Consider the following 18,148-nt stretch of genomic DNA (forward strand, 5'->3'; position numbering starts at 1 on the left):
AACCTTATAGTTTCAGGAACGAATGTTAAAAGCACTAACATATACACAAAGTTATTGGCTACTGCAGCAAGGTATTTCAGTATCATCATACAGTTTAACCAAAAAAAAAGTTAAAACAGTGCAGTTCTGAACTGCACTGAAAAACTAATCTTTTACACTATGAAGTTCTTGTACAGTTATCTGGTATTTACTTTTATTGCAGGAACAGAAGTACCACCAAGAAAATTAGGGGTCTGGATCTACTATGACTATTCCCATATCCCCAGGTATTTTATTAAGACTTTGTAAAATCTTACCAGATCTATACAAAATACTCTGGCAAAATTTAAGGAAAAGAAGGAAGAGAAATAGTCAAATCCAAGTAAATATTTTTTTTAGACTAAAACCATAAGAAAATTTCAAGTAATAAGAATAATTTTCTGATTTGCTACAATGAGCTAAAAATGAGCTATCCACAATGCTTTTTCTTCTCTATATTCATTAGTTTTGAAAAATTATGTAAATGTTATTTTAGTTCAAGAGAAATTAGAACAAGAATATGGTTTATGAAAAACCATTTAAATAACTTTGTGGAGACCTCAGGAATTAAAGTTTTGCTGTTTCTAGTCCCAAGTGATCTGTGAGTTTATCAACATCCAGTGGTGAGAACAGTTCACAGAGACTCACTGCGAATCACAGAAACTCTCCAAAAGCTAGACAGATTTCATTCATTTGGTGATATCTGTGCTGTTTATAGGAAGCAAACTACACAGAATCTGTTCCATTTCATGGATCTTTTCCAACTCCACTGATGTTCTATTATGATGTCCCTCATACACAGGAGTCCCAATCCACAGCAGCATTCCTCTGTATCCCCACACTTTTATTTTAAACAGCACTTAGCAACTGCATTATTTTCAGAAGATGTTTTAAATTACACATTATATTCTAGAACAAATATTCTCAAGTTGTGAAGTAAAGATTCAAATGCTCTCTTACCACTTTTGCAACATAAGGGGCATCACTGCCAACCGACTTTGAAGAATTAACATCAGCTGTTAAAAAGGAAGCTTTTATTAGTAGTAGGAGAGGAAACTGTCACGCAGTATACACTCACTTGTTATGCAGGATGGACAAACATACAACAAATAACTAGGTGCTGACATGGACATAGACCAGTACCTTAGCCATTGGTGAGAGAATCATGCTATATGTGAAGGTTACTGTGTACAGATATTGCATTCTTGCATTCTCCCTTCTGTTTGAGTACAGGCAGTTTACTAAATGAAGGCATTCTCTTTTTTTTATCCAGTAACTTTTTCCTATTCAATAGTGTTTCTTTTGCTCTCTTGGACTATTATAAACATACACATTTGTGGGTACAAAGAAAAAAAGAAATTCCATTTTGCTATGTCACATATTCAAAAGTGACCTTCTGTTGCTACTAAGTTGCTGGTATTTGTGACAGAAGATACAGACATGAAGAACATCAAGTTAGGCAAGTACAAAATACAGGAACAGTCAGGGTCACAGCTTTGTGCAAATGATGGGGAAGCAGAGGGCAAGCTTTGGTTTGAACAAAGCAGGAATTTGAGTGAGTTGGAACTCAAGTAAATTTAGTAGCTCATTGAGTGAGACTGAGTAATAAGTTGAAAGCTTCTTTGGCAAAAAGCCACCCACTGGTCCTGTTTTTCTCCTTAACCCACTTATGCTGCAGTCTGTTCATTTTAAAAGCAGGACAGATTTTTTTTCTGTTTTCCAACTCAGTATGAATCCAGCATAACCTTTTCCCCAAGATGAGGAAGACTATACTATAATGATCACATTAACTTTCACCCCTTCCAAATTGTTTGTAAAATGATTACGGGCAATGAAGTAGAAAAGTCTCAACACCTCCCTTATCTGTCCATCTGTCCAAGTGAAAGAGATACTAAGTATGGAACACTATTTCACTTTAAGAAGTTTTTCTTGTAACAGAATTGCAAACCAAGACCCAAACTGGGGCTTTAAACTGTAGAGTCCAATACATCGATTTGTTTTTAGCATTGGTTACATTAAAAAGAAAGTATATGGCATGCCAAAAGTTCACAAAGCAATGAAAAAATGAAAGCAATACCAAAGTCAAAACCAGTCCAAGTACTTGCTGACCAATTGCCTCCAGACAATATGCACTGATAGCTTCAGTTCAGAATTCATCATTATAAAGACACTCCTGCAAAAATCCAGTCTTTCAACCAGACCAAAATTCAAATTTAAATAAATACTAAACTATCCTTTCCATGGCTAAAAATTAATAAAGATTTTGATTTTTAAAAAGAATGAACTACCACTGGAAACTCATAAAATTAGTGTTTAAAATGACCTTTTGTCTATTTCTGTCATTTTTTCCCAACACCATGACCCAAGCTAAGGTTCTAGTAGAAAAGAACACATGAAGACACTTCATATTTCTAACTTAGGGCCAACTCGTCATTGTTTTGAATAGGGATAATCATCTACTCTCCACTTTAAAGAATTATCAAAGATAGCTACACTTACCAAGATATAGGCGTCCAAAGCCTCCCTGCCCTATAGGGACACCTAATTTCCATTCTTTTCTTGATGTATCTGCTAGAACCTCCCCCACAGCAAACACTTCAGCAAGTTTCCTTTTTGCAGGGGCTCTTTTTCCAGCCGTTTTCTTATTTGGCATTTTCCCTAGAGAAAGTGAAGTAAAAATGAAAAAAAAAAAATAGGTTACATGTTGATGCAACTTGTTTTACATAGAAATCTGTTAGAAACACAAAAAAGAATGGGTTAAGTCATAATTTGTTGCTACAAAGATACTTGAAAAGAAATGCAGTAAGCAGTTTCATTGGCATGAATTAAAAGTGAGAAACAACTAATTTTTCCAGGCGTCACAAAAATATTTGACAGCAAAAATCTTAACAAGAGAAACCTATTACAAGACTTTGTATAATACATGCTAAAAAAAGCTTGGAATCTATCACATTCAATCAATCACAACCAATTACAGGTCTAAACCTAGAAAAAAGTAAACTTATGAAATAAAGCTCATCAGTCTTCCTAGAGTTAAAGTTGCATATTGAAAATCTGCAAGTCTTCAGTAGTAATATGAGGAATTCCTCTTAGCTGTTAAAAAAAAAAGTCAGTTATTTATTTTTTCTCCTATATAACTGCAAGCAAAAAATATGAAAGTCTGGTTATTGTTTACAGGGTAGTATTGAGTAGGTCATCACAAAAAAACTAGTACATAACTACCTACTATGACATGCCAAGTGTGAAACTACTACTGGTGCCTTTTCACAACCCCAGGTTTCAGATAAGCAGTATTTCCAGAAATAATGTAAGAGCCCACTGTTATATGGAATATGCCTCTTTCTGCAGAATGTGAATAGCAAAGGACCTTTTCAATGACATCTAGTCCTTCTGCAATGAGTAGAGGCATCTTCAATCAGATCAAGCTGCTCAGAGCCCTGACCAATCTTAATGTTAATGTTTCCAGGTATGGGGTACCCATCACCTACCTGGACAACCTGTTGTACTATTTCACCAGCCTGATTGTAAAAATTTCTAACTTCTGTCTGTTCTAAACAAACCCTTTTCATCTGAGAACAATTATCCCTTGTCTCATCATAACAAGCCCTGCTAAAAAGTTTGTCCCCATCTTTCTTATAGGCAAGTACCAAAGGCTGCAAATACCAAAGGCTGCAAAAATGTCTTCTCTGGGTGAATAATGCCAACTCCCTCAGACTCTCATAACAGAAGTGTTCAATCCCCCTAATCATCTTAGTGCTCCTCCTCTGGACTCGCTGCAGCAGGTCCTTGTCCTTACTTGCTGGGATCCCAGAACTGGATGCTACAGGTGGGGTCTCACCAGAGCAGAGCAGACAGGCACAATCCCCTTCCTTGCCCTGCTGCCCACTCTGCTTTGGATGAAGCCCAGGACACATTTGGTATTCTGAGCTGCTTGATGGCTCATGTACAACTTCTCATCCACCATCACCTCCAAGTCCTTCTTGGCAGAAGGCCTTGTTTTGAGCTTTTCAGGTTTCAGCAGAGTCAGACTTTGCTGCACTAAAAAATACCGAATATGCAGCCATGACACAGCAAAGAATGCACCAGGTTTCTTTACATGAAAGGCCTACATTATTTTACAAAATTATTTGCCCCATAAATTATTTTACAAAAAACTGATCTTTCCCTATACGTTATGAATATAAATGTCATACAAACAAGTCACATTTATTTTCTAAAAGATACCATTGTCACTGGCGGGATTTTAGTATTTTGCTGTAAGCAGGAAGCAATATTAACACACAATCCGGGAAGTTTCTAGGTAGCAAAATAACTTTCTCCTATTTGTCTAGCTACTCCAAACTCAGTTACTTAGCATTAGTTTTCTTCTTTAATTTCTAATGTTCCTCTAGGATTTATTTTAATTTCTCAAATAGAAAACTGCGTAACTGTGACAATTGTTCCAAAAGCACACTCCCTCCGACAAAACTTTTCTGACTGGGTATCTGCAGCAAATTTTCTTCCTCAAATGATGTCTGTCACCCAACTAGAATCTGAAGACAGAAGCCACTTCCCTACTAACTAAAGGCAAGAATAATTTTCAAGTTGCCTGAAAACGCTGTTCTGTCCACTAATGCTATATAGCTTTGATTGGCCAAACCCCTCGAAGTGGAATGTCACAGAATAAAGCCCAACAGCAGCTAAAAAACTCCGTGGAGATGGAGAATGGTGATGTGCCCAAGCAGCTTTGACAATACTGCAAAGGAACTCACAAGGAGCTCAACACAAAGGGTGCCAGTGGATGCCCTTTGTTTTAGGAAAACAGCTAAATGACAGTTGAGTGGAGTTCAGAATTCCTGACTGGAACAAATGGAGGTGTAAATGTCTCCCCAAATTAGCCAGGCCAGCTTGGGGACAGTAAACAGGAGGTTAAGTCCAACACAAGCATGCAAAAACTAAATAACTAGCAGAATAACTTTGAAGAGAACAACGGGCTTGGGCTGGTTGCAATCCAGATATGCCTTCCCAGTGGCTGGGGACACCAGCATTGTGACAGTGGACATACTGCAGAGATCAGTAATGAGAATCACATAACTGAACTGTGCATTGCAATTGCTATATTTTGCCAAGTGTAACTTACAATTGTGTTGTTTCCAGTATATTTTATATCACTCTCCTAAATCAGAAATCTCACACAGCATCAACTCTCTTCAAAGAAGTAAATTTGATATTAAATATTACATCTCTTATACATGGAGCATCTAAAAGAATCTAGTCAGAGAGTAATGGATTCTGGCAGCAAGCAGTCTCCAGACACCACAGACACTCAATACATGCATAAACACAGAAAAGAAGGTACATCATTCCAGGCCAATGCTCTTGTTTTTTAGGGTCCCTATTTGAGAAGTATCTTTGTGTCATGGGACCACATTGGATTACATACGGAATTTATTACTTATATCTAAACGAGTAACTTCAACAAAACACTTCTATGAAATACATCACAGGAAGATATTGGTATTTATCAATAATTATATTGCACTCAATGCAAGCTTCCTCATCATCACGAAATAAGATGCTTTAATTCTGCATTACCTTCTCCATATTTCCACTTCTATACAGAAACATTCTTCCCTACTATCAAGGCACATCTTAGACATGAATTTTAAGACTAGCTTTACCCACATCATTCTCCACAGCGCCTTCAAGAAACTCCTCTCTACATCTCTTTGTCTCTTTATTTTTTTCAATCTTCAAGGTAATACATAGTTTACTGTCATGGAGGAAGATCCTTCCTCCAGATTTTCTACAGGAGAAAAATGAGACTTTCAAGCACCAAAGACAATTCCAGCCAGCTCAGATAAGACCAATGAGAAAGCAGCAGTGTCAAAGTGTCAGAAGGAACAGAGCAGTAGAAAAGGTTACATGTTGCTATCACTTACGAGAGAAGGCCAGAAAGATCACTGCAGACCTTTAAGCAGTTTTACAGGACATCTAAACGAGGAAATGGATTAAAACAAAGTGCAGACTGAAATTATTAGAAGTGCTAATGAAATAAACCGGAAGTGTGGAGCCCCAAAGCTGACTCATAATGCAAGAATGTGCAAAAATCAGCAACATCTCCCAGTGACTCAGATGTGAGACAAGATGACACACACTGTCATCTAAAGGATACCAAAATGCATCCAAAATGAGCATACTTGTCCTTAAGCTAAGAAACAACTTATTGTCAATATAAGAACCATGCAGAGGGCTTGAAGGATTGTACCCCCTTGATCTGTGACTTATTACAAATAATTTGGGCAAGGCTTGGACAGACACACTTAGGTGCTTGAATGCTGGACAGATTGTTGCCCATAAAAGAAAAATTTTTATCTTACAATAAGGCTAGCAAGCCTGTGAAATAAACCTATTGATACACTCCACATCTTTGACATTCACAGCGAGACTCTTGATAGCAGCCTTGCTTAAAAAGGAATTAAATTTACTTAAAATAGCTCCTCAAGAGTATCAAAGGAAGAGCTGGTGCTCCCCTCTTCTTCCACACCCCCGCTTATTTTGTTTAACATGGTCAATAATTGTATGCCTGAAGGTATTTATTTAAAAAAAAATTGTTAATGACAACTTCCCTTTATCCATAAAAGCAAAAATTCAAAATGGACATAAGTTTGAACGTCCCCAGCTGGGAACCTTGCCCTTAACAAATACACTAGATACACATACATGGTTTCTTGGCTGTCTGTATTCATACCCATCTGTTAACATGGCACTGTGCCTACTTACAAGTTGGTCAAACTATCAGTAGGCCATAGGTGCCAAACACTGATCGCTTGCAATGGGCAGCATGCACAGTACTAAGCACTCACTCTCGTGCAAAAAAGCTGTTACCCAAGGAAATATTTAAGCAATGGCTGCACATGCTTTCACATTTATTTGGATAAATCCATTCAAATATCTTCTATTGATTGAAGTCAAAGACACCTGGATACAGCAGAAATTTTTTACATGAAAAGACAGAACTAGAAAATAAAACCCCACAATTAAAAAATGAAAGAAGAAAATTAAAATTCAGTGCAAATTCTATCCTTCTATGTGCTTTTCAACTCGTAGTACAGTAAACACAAGGGGTTTGTCAGGAAACTTGTGCACCAACAAACATGATACAGAGCTATCTACTGTACATTGCACAACTGGAATAAAGCCATCTACTTCTCCCTAAAATCATCTTTAAAAATTCACCACCACCCCCCTCCAAAAAGAAAAAAAAAAAAAAATCTTAAACTTTCCTCTCAATACTTCTTCCCATCAACAAAAGGAAATATTTTCTATCTACAGGTATTGTGAAGTTTAATTCATTAGTTCCTGCAATCATTCTAAAGTCCTTGGAAACACTGCCATGGATGTCAAGTACTGTACTATCATTTAAGTGTCAGACCTGACCCTACTTAACTAAGGTACCTGACAAGAACAATTTTCAAGGCGCATGATTGTAAACAGCAGCATTTTATGTCACTACAATGTGCTCAAAACAAAGATTTTCCTACTAAGTAGTAAGAATAACAAAAGTCTATTTGTCTAAGCTCTCCAGAAGCCTCTTAGTACTACAAAGGCTTCTACCTAATAAAGCATCTTGGAAGAAACAGAATACACTGTACTTGAGATAGCACCATTGATGCAAAATTGTCTGCATATCAGTGGTGTTATGTTTATAAATGTTGTCTGCTATGGCTGCTACCTAAGCGATACTTGAACTCTTGGAATAAATATGAATAGCCACTTCTCAATTCTTATTGCCATTCATTATCAACAAAACTCTGAAATGAATACAAAACAAATTTATTTTGAAGTAATTTCTGCTGTGTGTCAAGTCAAACTGGTTGCCTCCTGATCTTCCTCTTTTGTTCTCTGGAAATTGTAATTTTTACAGTTGTTTATTTTAGTAGGATGCATTTTCATTGTCAACCCAGAGAAGGCATGCTGATGACCTGTGCTCCTACATGAGTAGGTAGTTCTAGTAAGACCTGAAATGTATGTATCATTAAAACTGTTCATTAGTCAAAGGAAGAAATCCTCCTCTGCTTGCAAAAAAAAAAAAAAAAGTGAAAAAAAACCAAGGAGAAAACATAACTATATTTTTGCTCAAGGAGCACACAAAAAATAACTGATGTGCCAGTGACTTGTCACACCGAGTGAGGTAGATGGTGAACAAAGACTTTATTGCATAAATCAGGCATTCTGTGACTGGTTGATCATTGTCGGTGAAAGGTCTCCAATCTAAGCTCCTGATAAAGATACCGGTTAGTTAATGGCACTTACGGAAAAAGAGGCACTCAAGTTCTCTCCCAAGAAATAAAAAAAAAATTCTTTTTAGATAAAATGAATAAATGCCATTGGTGGACCACAATTATTAATAAATACGTAATCACAACACCACCAAGGAAATGCCTTTCATCCTTTTTTTGCTAAACAAACCAAGATGACTTCTATATTTCAGAATGCAGCTTGTTCAGAGGTAGGAAACAACCATTTACAAGAGGAATTACTGTGTTACCAATTTTATATTGCTTTCTAAGAACATGTTACCTTTTTTAAAATTCCTTTTAAGGTCATTTAAGGTTCTCTTGAAATTCTTAATTATCACTCATTTATTGCAATGAAAACCAGTGAGCACTGTAAGGTACCAAATCGCATCACTCCAACTGCAAATACCTAATACAAGTGAGTGAGACACTTACAAGCTTTTCGATAACTTAGCACACTGTATAAAAACCATCAGCTCTGAAATTCATTAGGAATCCTGCCTCACTTGGGGATTATCCCCAAGAATTTAGTGGACAGCTTATTCCTACAGATGAAAGCACAAGCCCTGTGACACAGTAATAGCTACAGGAAGTTTCACAACAGTTTTTGTATTTTTTTGCCATAAAAAGGGCCCATGGATTCCCTAAAAATTAAAAAAAGCCTATAGTTTACTTAGAGAGTTTAAGCACAAATTGAAAACCAAAGAGAACAACACAGTTCACCTTGTCTGCAGCTGGTGAAGTTTTAAACAAGGATGTCGAACAGCAAGAAATAGGAAGAAAAACCACAGCTAATGACAGAAACCGGCTTAGCCCCATTTTTAGACACCAGGCCTTTCCTGATCCTAAAATCGCAGATTTTTATGACTTGTAGGCCTATATTAAAAAAAAAAAAAAAAAAAAGTTTACTTAAAAGCAAAACTCAGAGATGCCTCCCAACCAAGGTGATATCACACCGAGACAATCCTGAAGGTGACGAACCTCACAAGTGGCACAGAGCATAGCTTTTACTCAGCCTCCTCCACCTAGCCTTAGTGCTAAAAAAAACAGGAAGGAGAACAACTTAGGCCGCAGTCACCGAAGGCAGCTTCAGAGCCCACAGCCCTAAAGGGAAGGCGGGCCCCAGACCTCAAGGGTGCAATGAGGGAGCTCTGCCCCACCTGCTCCCCTTCTCTCCCTCCCCGCCGGCCCAGGGAGATGCCTGCAGCGCCATGGGTTGGGCCCGGAGAGGGAAGGGAAGGCGCCTCCCTTACCCCTGGGGAGGAACAAGGCTCGGGCGGGCCCCGGCGCTACCACCGGCCTCCTCCGCGAGGGAAGCGGGGAAAACCGCCCGCAACCCGCCAGAAGGGCCGGGGATGCTCGACACCGCGAAGTGGATACGAAACAGTGCCCTGAAACTCGCCTCCTTAAAAAAAAAAAACCCAAACAGCGCCCCAGAGGCAGCCGCTGGCTCCAAGTACCTCCTGCGCGAGCGGGCCCGGCGCCGCTCCTTCCTCCCGGTCCGAAATTCCCGCACTGCCCGCGGCCCCTGGCGGCCCGCCCGCCCCGGCGCCACCTCCCAGCATCGCCCGCGCCCATTGGTCCGCCGAGAGCGGCCCTCCGCCTCCGTCCCGCCCTGCTCGCGGTGCCTGCTGGGAAGCGTAGTCCATGGCCGCACAAGTGGCCGCAGGCGGGCCCGACACGGACTACACTTCCCAACAGGCACCGCGGCCCGGGAAGGGCCAAGAGCTGAAATCTTTGGCGGCGATGGAGTCGCTTGGGTTGGAGAAAACATTTAAGACCAATGTTGAACGCAAAAGTGCCCAAGTGCTGCATCTACACGTTCTGGAACATTTCCAGGGGTTGTGACTCCACCACTGCCCTGGGCAGCCTGTTCCAGTGCTTCCCAACTCTTTCTAGTGAAAACATTTTGAGAGTTAGAAGAAACCTTTGTTTCGTAGTATGTAATAACTTTGGGAAGGCCTTTGTCAAGCTGATAGCACAGAATCAGTTAGGTTAGAAAAGATCACCGAATCCAGCCTATGGCCCAGGCACTAAGTGCCATGTCCCGCCTTTCCTTAAACACTTCCAGGAACAGTGATTGCTCCTCCTTTCATTGTCAGGTATAAATGTCCGCACATCCACACCTGATTCTGCCAAGCTGTGAATTGACAGAGGGAATTTAGGGAATGAGGCAGAAAAAAGAAAAGGGCATTGGTTTTGTTTTGTTAATTTACAGGGGGTTTCAAACCTTTAAAAAGGTGTTATGATTTCATGGCCACTGTCTTCACATGCTGTAGTTTTAGAGGTACTAAATAGCTTCGAACAAAGAATTATCATTCTGTAGTATGATCATCAGGACCATACTTACATAGATTTCCTTGACCACCTGGGCTACATTAAGAATAATAGAAACATATTTTTGAAATACTAGGTACTACTAGAGATGTTCAAGAATTTGAACTTTTCTGAATGTTCTAGGGTATTACAGTTCATAGGAAAGACCAAAAGTTTGTTTTAACTGAGTGAAGAACACTACCAGACATGATAACATTTCACTTACAGTACCATCCTCTTTAGTGTTGAATTACTTGGATTGTGAAACTGTTTTAAGATGCTGATAGAGAACATTAATTGAGAAATTTAATAAATATTCTACTTCTACATATGAATCACAATTTAATAGAATGTAGTACTCAGTTTGTAAAGTAAATTATGTTCTTCACATTTCCATTTTTCCAAAAATTATATAAATAAATGGCTTATGTTCTCTTTCTGCAACCTTCTTTATTTTTCTACTTTGTAAAATGAGAAGAAAAATGCATATACATTGCTCAAACAACATATCATACTACCCACAGTGCATTAAAACCACAAAAATTAATAAAGTTTAGCAGACAATTCCAAAATGAATGGGGGCAATGTGCCGCCACAGATATGTGATAAAAGAGTACACAGATGGGAGTAGAGATTAGGGCTACCGTACCAAAAAATCACTTTGTTCAAATTGCAGACCTCATTAATGGTTAGACCATAAAAGGTTTTCCTATAAACCTTGTGGTCAGAGTCCATAAACTGTCTGAAAATGAATGATCACTTTCCAAGGAAAAAGCTTTTGATTCAGTACCTTTTGTTGCCATGCACCCACCATGAACCTACTCTGGTGTACAAGGAATTATACTTCCCATCATATCCACTTGTTGTCCTGCAGTGGGAATATACTGACACTAAGGGGAAAATGTGTTCACTGTAAACTTACTTTTTGTCCTCCCATTCACATTTCACACTATTTTCCTCGGAGGAAAGAGGCTACTTAAATTAAATTAAGGCTGTGGCTTTTTTCATCTAATGTGCATTTATTAAACTTTAAAAGAGTAATCACTATTCTCTGAGAATATCAGTATGGCACTCCAGAGTTGTCTTGTTTGTCCATTAATGTATATTTCAAGAGAATTTAAAGTTATCTACCCAGTAACCTCAGAGCTTGTTTGTATTTTAGGAGACCAGTATATTGTGTCTGAGTGCTGTTAAAAGGTAGATAGAAACAAAACTGGTTTTCCCATCTTTCCAGGTATCTGGAAAGGTTAGACTAATTAGCCAAGTTAAGCTAATTTATGGATTAGCTATGTTATACTAATTTTTGTATTTTTAGGAAGGAATTTAATTTTTTGTTTATTAATTCCTTCAGAATGCAGTGAATAAGAAACTGTTATCTGGAACATTTGATGAGACTGTTTATTTACTCAGTATAGTTACTACTTATCCATCTAAAGAGTTCCCCATGAGATGAGGTTGTCATCTAAGTTTTCCTCACCAAAGGAATGTATAATATTGGTTTTTGTTAGGGTCAGCTTCTTAAAGAAATTAATAAAGAATCACTTCAGCAAATAAATATTTACCTCTTATTACAAATGAAGAATCAGACACAGAGAGGCTGAGTAAAGTTTGTTTAGCTTGAAGTGATAAAGGAAATCTGTAACAAATCTCAGAGTAAGACCTGGTTTACATGACTCTCAATTCTATACTATGAATTAAAGCAACATTATTAACTGTACTTTTCAAAACATTTTAAATTCAAAATTAAGATGCAGAGGCAGGAAAAATATTTTTAAATCTTGCAGCTCTTTTAAAGTATCATCTGTATTCATTCCCCAAGTAGTTAATTTGTTAAAGAGAGGAATGGAATACGGGGTAGAAGAGATTCAGTCTCTACAGAGTACCCAGTAATTCAATAGCAGGGGGATGAAGTTTTAAAAGAATTGATGAAAATGCTGTGGAAGAAAAGCTACACAGTGAGATCTATTGGAAGTTTCACTTTTTTTCTGGCAGTTTTGTAATGCTAACAGACACATGATTTGAAGCTGTTAAACTAAATAATTTTAAATAAATTGAAGTTTCTAAGACTAGAGTTTGTTTGAAGTGCATTAAATTAATCCAAATTAAAGGACTTTCATGAGTTTGTAAACATTTCTATGTTTTCTTTGGTCAAGGTCCAAACTCATATGCATGGGCATTTTTTCTCTGCTTAAATGACTGAATTGTCTTGACTGTGAAGTGTCTCCTCCAATCCCAGTTAGAGTGATATTTATAGGTACAAATGCATTTTGTCTGGGGGCACTCTATAGCCTACACTGTAGATTCACTCACATGCACACAAGCAGCAGTGCACAGGATCCAAATGTAACGATGCAAAGAACTTCTGTTTATCATCAAACATTTCATATATCCCATTACATGTGAAAGAATTATTATCTGTCCTGTTGCAGTGCAATGCTTTTTCCTGTAATGGAATTTTACTCTGCAAATTTATTTTGGTATTAAAAGGTTCCACTTTATAATGTCTATGGTTCAATCAGTGATCTAAAAGGCACTTAAATACTTTGAACAAGATACATAAAACGCTTTTATTGCAAAGCTTTGCTGTATCTACCAATTTTGCCATTGATCTCTTTCCATGTAAGGCAGTTCTGGAAGCTGCCCATGCTGTATAAAATCACATGGTGGCTTTTGATCTCCAGCTGGTGATTAAAGCACATTATGGAGGTTTGAAATTTTCTTGTGGTCATTAGCATACCTCCAAACACTTCTCTGCTAAATACTAGTGTTGTCACTATATGCTATTTAAATAAGAAACCAGAATTCTATAAACTTATTATTTGCTATTCTTTGTAGCTCAGAGGATATAGATCTCTTGAATGAAGTGAGCCTATACTTAGCTGTGGACTTAACTGATCAAACAGTGATTTCTTAACGTAATTAGTCTCTAGCAAAAGGCACGAAAGAATGAGGTTATATTTTTTAAAACCCTCTTTTGATGCAAACAGGGAGAGCTCTGTACCTTGTACTCCCCATCTATGGTTCCATATTTTCCACTGCTTAAAGACATCACTATCTCTTCCAAGGTCACTAAGCTGTTGTATGTTTTCTACAGTGGATTTTTAAACAATGCAGTATTAACTCTTTTGCTCACAAATAGAAAAAATAGGATCTTTCTGCGCACTTTTTGAAAATGTATTTGTATGGTGGGAAAAATAAAGAATCACCATGTACTTGTTACTTCCTCTAGCATTCTCTTCAATTATTTTCACAGAAAATAAATGAGTATGCCAGCTTTATATATTTTTATGTTTCACTTTATTATATTAGATTGCATCTTATTTGTATATTTTTATCATCTATACCTTGCCAAGAAGCTAAGTTTATTGAATGTTACCCAGATACAGAGGAAAACATAGCACTTGTTCAAAGATATTACAGTCAGTAAATACCAAATAAATTCAAAAGCTTTGTTAGTTGTTCTACCCTGTCTCCTCACTTCCCAAAATAGAACAAATATAGGTAACCTGGTTTCTGACAAGTCAGTGGTTACAGACAGTTAAAAGGGGAAAAATCTGGGTCGAGGGAAGAATATTGGCTTGGAATGGATTTTGCAGTTGTAAGGGACACATTTGAAAGGACAGTAAAACTTGTGGAAGAGATGTGCAGGCAAAATATCAAGGTTAGCAGATATCAGCAGACCCATGAAGATACACAGTTTGGGTCTATTATACTGTGTTGCACCTTAAATTATTTAAATCTAGGAAATAATAATTTCTCATCTCTGCATTTATCCATCAGTTTCATGAGAGAGAGAGAGAGAGCACTAAAAATCTATCATTTAGGTTATATTTTTACTTCTAAGCTACATGCTAAAAGACCTAAGATCTTATAAAAGATTGGAGACAGCAATTTTTGTCTGAGGAGCGTGTTGTTCAGAGGGGAAAAAAACCAGCAAAAAGCTAATGAAAATTAGCACATTTCATCCTTTTTAATATCAAAAGTTAATCCATATTCATATAAATAGGGTTTTTTGTGAATTAATTGTCTCATATAAACTTTCTTTGAGGAAGTAATAGGGGCAGAAGTCATTGACTGTTTCCTTGGAAGGAGATGCAATACAATGAAAATTAAAAATAAACGACTGCAGTTCATTATAATTCATACTTGTCTGTCTTCTGGCCAGCTTTATTATACAGAAGTAGCTGTCTGGAGAAGAAAAAGTACTTACAGAACTTTACAGAACTGCTATTCTGTACTTGAGTATAGTGTGGGATCCTTCCTGTTATGCCACTGTATTGCATAGTGTTGGTGCTTGTGACCATGCTTATCTACATAAAATTTACATGACATGTAACAAAAGATATGATTAGCATAAGAACTGGTTTTGCCCAATCTCTAGTGGCACTAAGAAACTAAAAAAATGCTACCACTAGGTGTCTCATTGGTTTCAATGTACTATAATCCAAGAGCAAGAAATGCTCAACAAAATTTAACAAAAATACAGTTAATTACCACTGACATTCCCTCCTTCGTTACTCCAGCACACCCTGAATTTAATCACATGCATTATTGTAATCAAGCTGTCAATCAGATTTTGAAATATTTCAATTTTTGACATAATTACAGGAGAATCCCTACAGCCCATCTAGGACATAGGTATGGCGAAATTGATATTGTGTTACAAAATGTGATCTGACAAAAAAAAATATGCTTCTGTGCAAAAATTAAAGAAACACTGAACTGCTAATGCATTTACCCTGGAAATGTGTTACATATGGTGGATTGTCAAGAGTTAATATAACTGCCTGCCCATTCACTGTTCTTGTGCTTTAAATGTTTAAATGTTGTCTGTGTCATTTTTATTTTTGCTTAAAAATATATAGCTTTAATTTTCTTCATTGGAACCAACTGTACGGAGAACTTTTTTGCTTTTAGGCTTACAGAAAAAGATTTAGAGAAACAATCAGAGAAGAAAGGGGATGCCAAGGAGGGACTTGGGCTGATGTTGATATTCTTCTGAGACAACCCCATCTATGAAAAGCCATAAAGCCAATGAGCTATTTCACTGGCATTTGAAAACAGCTCATTGATAAGACACCTATAGTATATATTGATACCTTTTTCAAGAATTTCATGTTCCTGTTTTTTGATGTGTGGTGGAGAAGGTAATTTTTATTGTTAACATTTCAAAACATGAGAGATGCAAGCAGAGGTGGAGCGCTCTTCAGATGGAGATCCATCTGTCAACAATTACAAGGGTTCCCCCGAACACATATGTTATAAACTTCAGCCTGGCTCAGGTGAGCATTAGTCAGATAGAGTTTCTCTCACTTTTGGGACAGCAGTTTGTGTTTTAACCAAAAAGGTAATTTTTACCATCTGATGACTATTTCATGTCCTCTGTGAATGAGTTTGCAGACCCCAGCCTGATTTTATGTAGACAGATGTCCCCCTTCACAAAAACAACTGCCACAATTGGCAATGGTTGTCACACGTGCTGGCAGCAGCACCGGCTCAGGATGAACGGAAGGGAGACAGGAGAGTATCCTCTGGCTACACGGAGGCAGGTGAGGCATGTTTGCAGTCCCACTGACAGTGCTGCCTTTTCAGTGGCAGTACCATTAGTGCAGGCATCTTCTGTGTGACCAGTGCTCTTTGCTTTAAAGGCCACTTGTTTGGATATTTGTAGATAGGTATTCCACTAGAATAGCTTGATGCAAATGTGCTTAGATAACTTAGGACAACTTCTTGTCCTATAATAAATTAATAATTGCTTTCTTTCCAATGGTAGGTGGGGAAAATTGCAAACACATTTTTCACTGAAGAGTTGTGCAAGGTTTTAAGAAGCTGCAGAAATACATATGTAGCTTCACACACAATCTCAGCACTTTTCCAACCTCAGCTTCAGGAAACACACTGTAACTCTGCTCCTTTTCTCCATCTTCTTTCTGTCCTCGGGGTCTCATTTGCTTATTTTCCATATCGCAGGCACTGGGCCCTGTTATTCAGAGAACTACTGTTTTACTTGAGTATTATCTCACCTCCTAAGACCTCTGTTTTTTAGATCTGTTTCTTCAAATTGAGTTGCAGTATTTTCATGCAGACATCTGCTGAAAGCATTGAATTAATTAATATAGTAGTAGCAACTAGGAAAACATGATAGTCAGTTTTGTCCTCTGCAACAGTGAAATTACCAGGGCAGAGAAAAATTCAAAATAGTTTGATGGGCTCTCTGTTTTATGATTTGTTATTGGGACAATAGGTTAAATTTCTGCCTTTTCCTTCCATTCCTCCACCTCCTTTCCCTTCACATACTTGAACCTTACTCCATCCACACATACAAAAGATGACCTGGCATATCTCATGGTGGAGGTGAGGAGTTCCACATTCCCTGTGGACTGGCTGCTTTTTGACAGAAGAGGCTAAGCTTTGTTCCTCTCCAGGCACCTATAGTTCATATTTGGTTGCAGCTTACTAGGAAGAAAGTGTTTACCATCTATTGTTGAAAAAGCTAATTTTTCCAGTAATGACATGGCTTTGAAGATATTTAAATGGTATTAAACCTACATCAATGATATAAATAAAGAAGCAAGTTCAGCAGTTTTTATGACACTGTATACTGACAGTATTCTAAACTGTCCACTAAACATTTTTCATTCTCCCTGGAATATCAACGTACTGACGGCAATATTTCTATCAGTGTTCTTTCACTTGCTAATAATCAAATTGAAGCCATCAACCTTTTCATTTAGAACTACTTGCTCCAAAAAGTAAACACAGCCATTTGAAACAATTTTGTAGCTATGTCAGATGGAATGTAAGTTTTAAATTGTTGAATTGTGAGACTGCCACCTCGTAAACATATTATAATGTATATTGGTCTATTTTGGTGAACAGCTGAATAATAATGTACTTTAAAAACAGTTTGAAATGCATCTTCTAAGATATAAAGCAGAGAGGATGACTAATATGAGAACATGGCATTTCACAGCAAACCTAATGAAAGCTTGTGAAAACTACAGTATCTCATCACCACACTGGCTGCATTGGCTGCAATACAGTCAATACTGTATTGACTGCTAGAAAGGCTATAAGTATAAAGCATTCCATCTCTCCTGATGAAAGTAACTTAGCTGGGTCAAAATTGATGGGTAAAAGAGTAAATATTCCAGCTTCATGAATTTTATATAACTTATTCTTGAATATTTCTTAGACTTGTGTCCCATCTCCTTGACCAAAGTAAACTTTGCTTTTCTTTCATTTTCAAAGAGCCTTTTGAGAATGATCATTAAAATAGGAGCATATTTTTAATACATAATTTATCTGCAGAGCCCCAAAATAGAACCTGCTTCTCCTGCATTTCTAGTTGTAAAAACTTGAGAGGGTACAACCACTTTTAAAAGGAGTAGATTGTCTGATGAGGTGTTTTACCCTTTTTATTAAGTTCTTTATTTGAGAATGTTTCCTGAGTGCTTGCTGTTTACTTGGCTTTATATTGTTTGTGCATGAGACAGCCTTCTAAGCAGAGGGACAGTCCTGCCTGGCTCAGGCAT

The 18,148-nt window shown here is 37.6% G+C and overlaps 1 protein-coding gene across 3 annotated transcripts in view; it reads right to left on the reverse strand.

Annotated features, from left to right (window-relative positions):
* VRK1 (VRK serine/threonine kinase 1) overlaps positions 1 to 9,843 on the reverse strand; it is a 35,432-nt gene extending 25,589 nt beyond the window's left edge. For 2 of the 3 annotated variants that reach the window (XM_033062967.1, XM_033062965.1), the window contains exons 1-3: positions 9,758 to 9,834; positions 2,518 to 2,676; positions 979 to 1,034 (exon numbers count right to left, since the gene is read on the reverse strand). In XM_033062967.1, coding sequence (XP_032918858.1) covers positions 979 to 1,034; positions 2,518 to 2,671 — 210 coding nt within the window. In that variant the 5' untranslated portion in view covers positions 2,672 to 2,676; positions 9,758 to 9,834. Of the gene's footprint in view, positions 1 to 978; positions 1,035 to 2,517; positions 2,677 to 9,020; positions 9,174 to 9,757 lie in introns of all 3 variants that reach the window. The other variant, XM_033062966.1, reaches the window with a different exon arrangement.
* Positions 9,844 to 18,148: the final 8,305 nt, after the last annotated feature.

The sequence above is a fragment of the Catharus ustulatus genome, chromosome 6, assembly GCF_009819885.2.
Source record: "Catharus ustulatus isolate bCatUst1 chromosome 6, bCatUst1.pri.v2, whole genome shotgun sequence".
Lineage (NCBI taxonomy): Eukaryota > Metazoa > Chordata > Aves > Passeriformes > Turdidae > Catharus > Catharus ustulatus.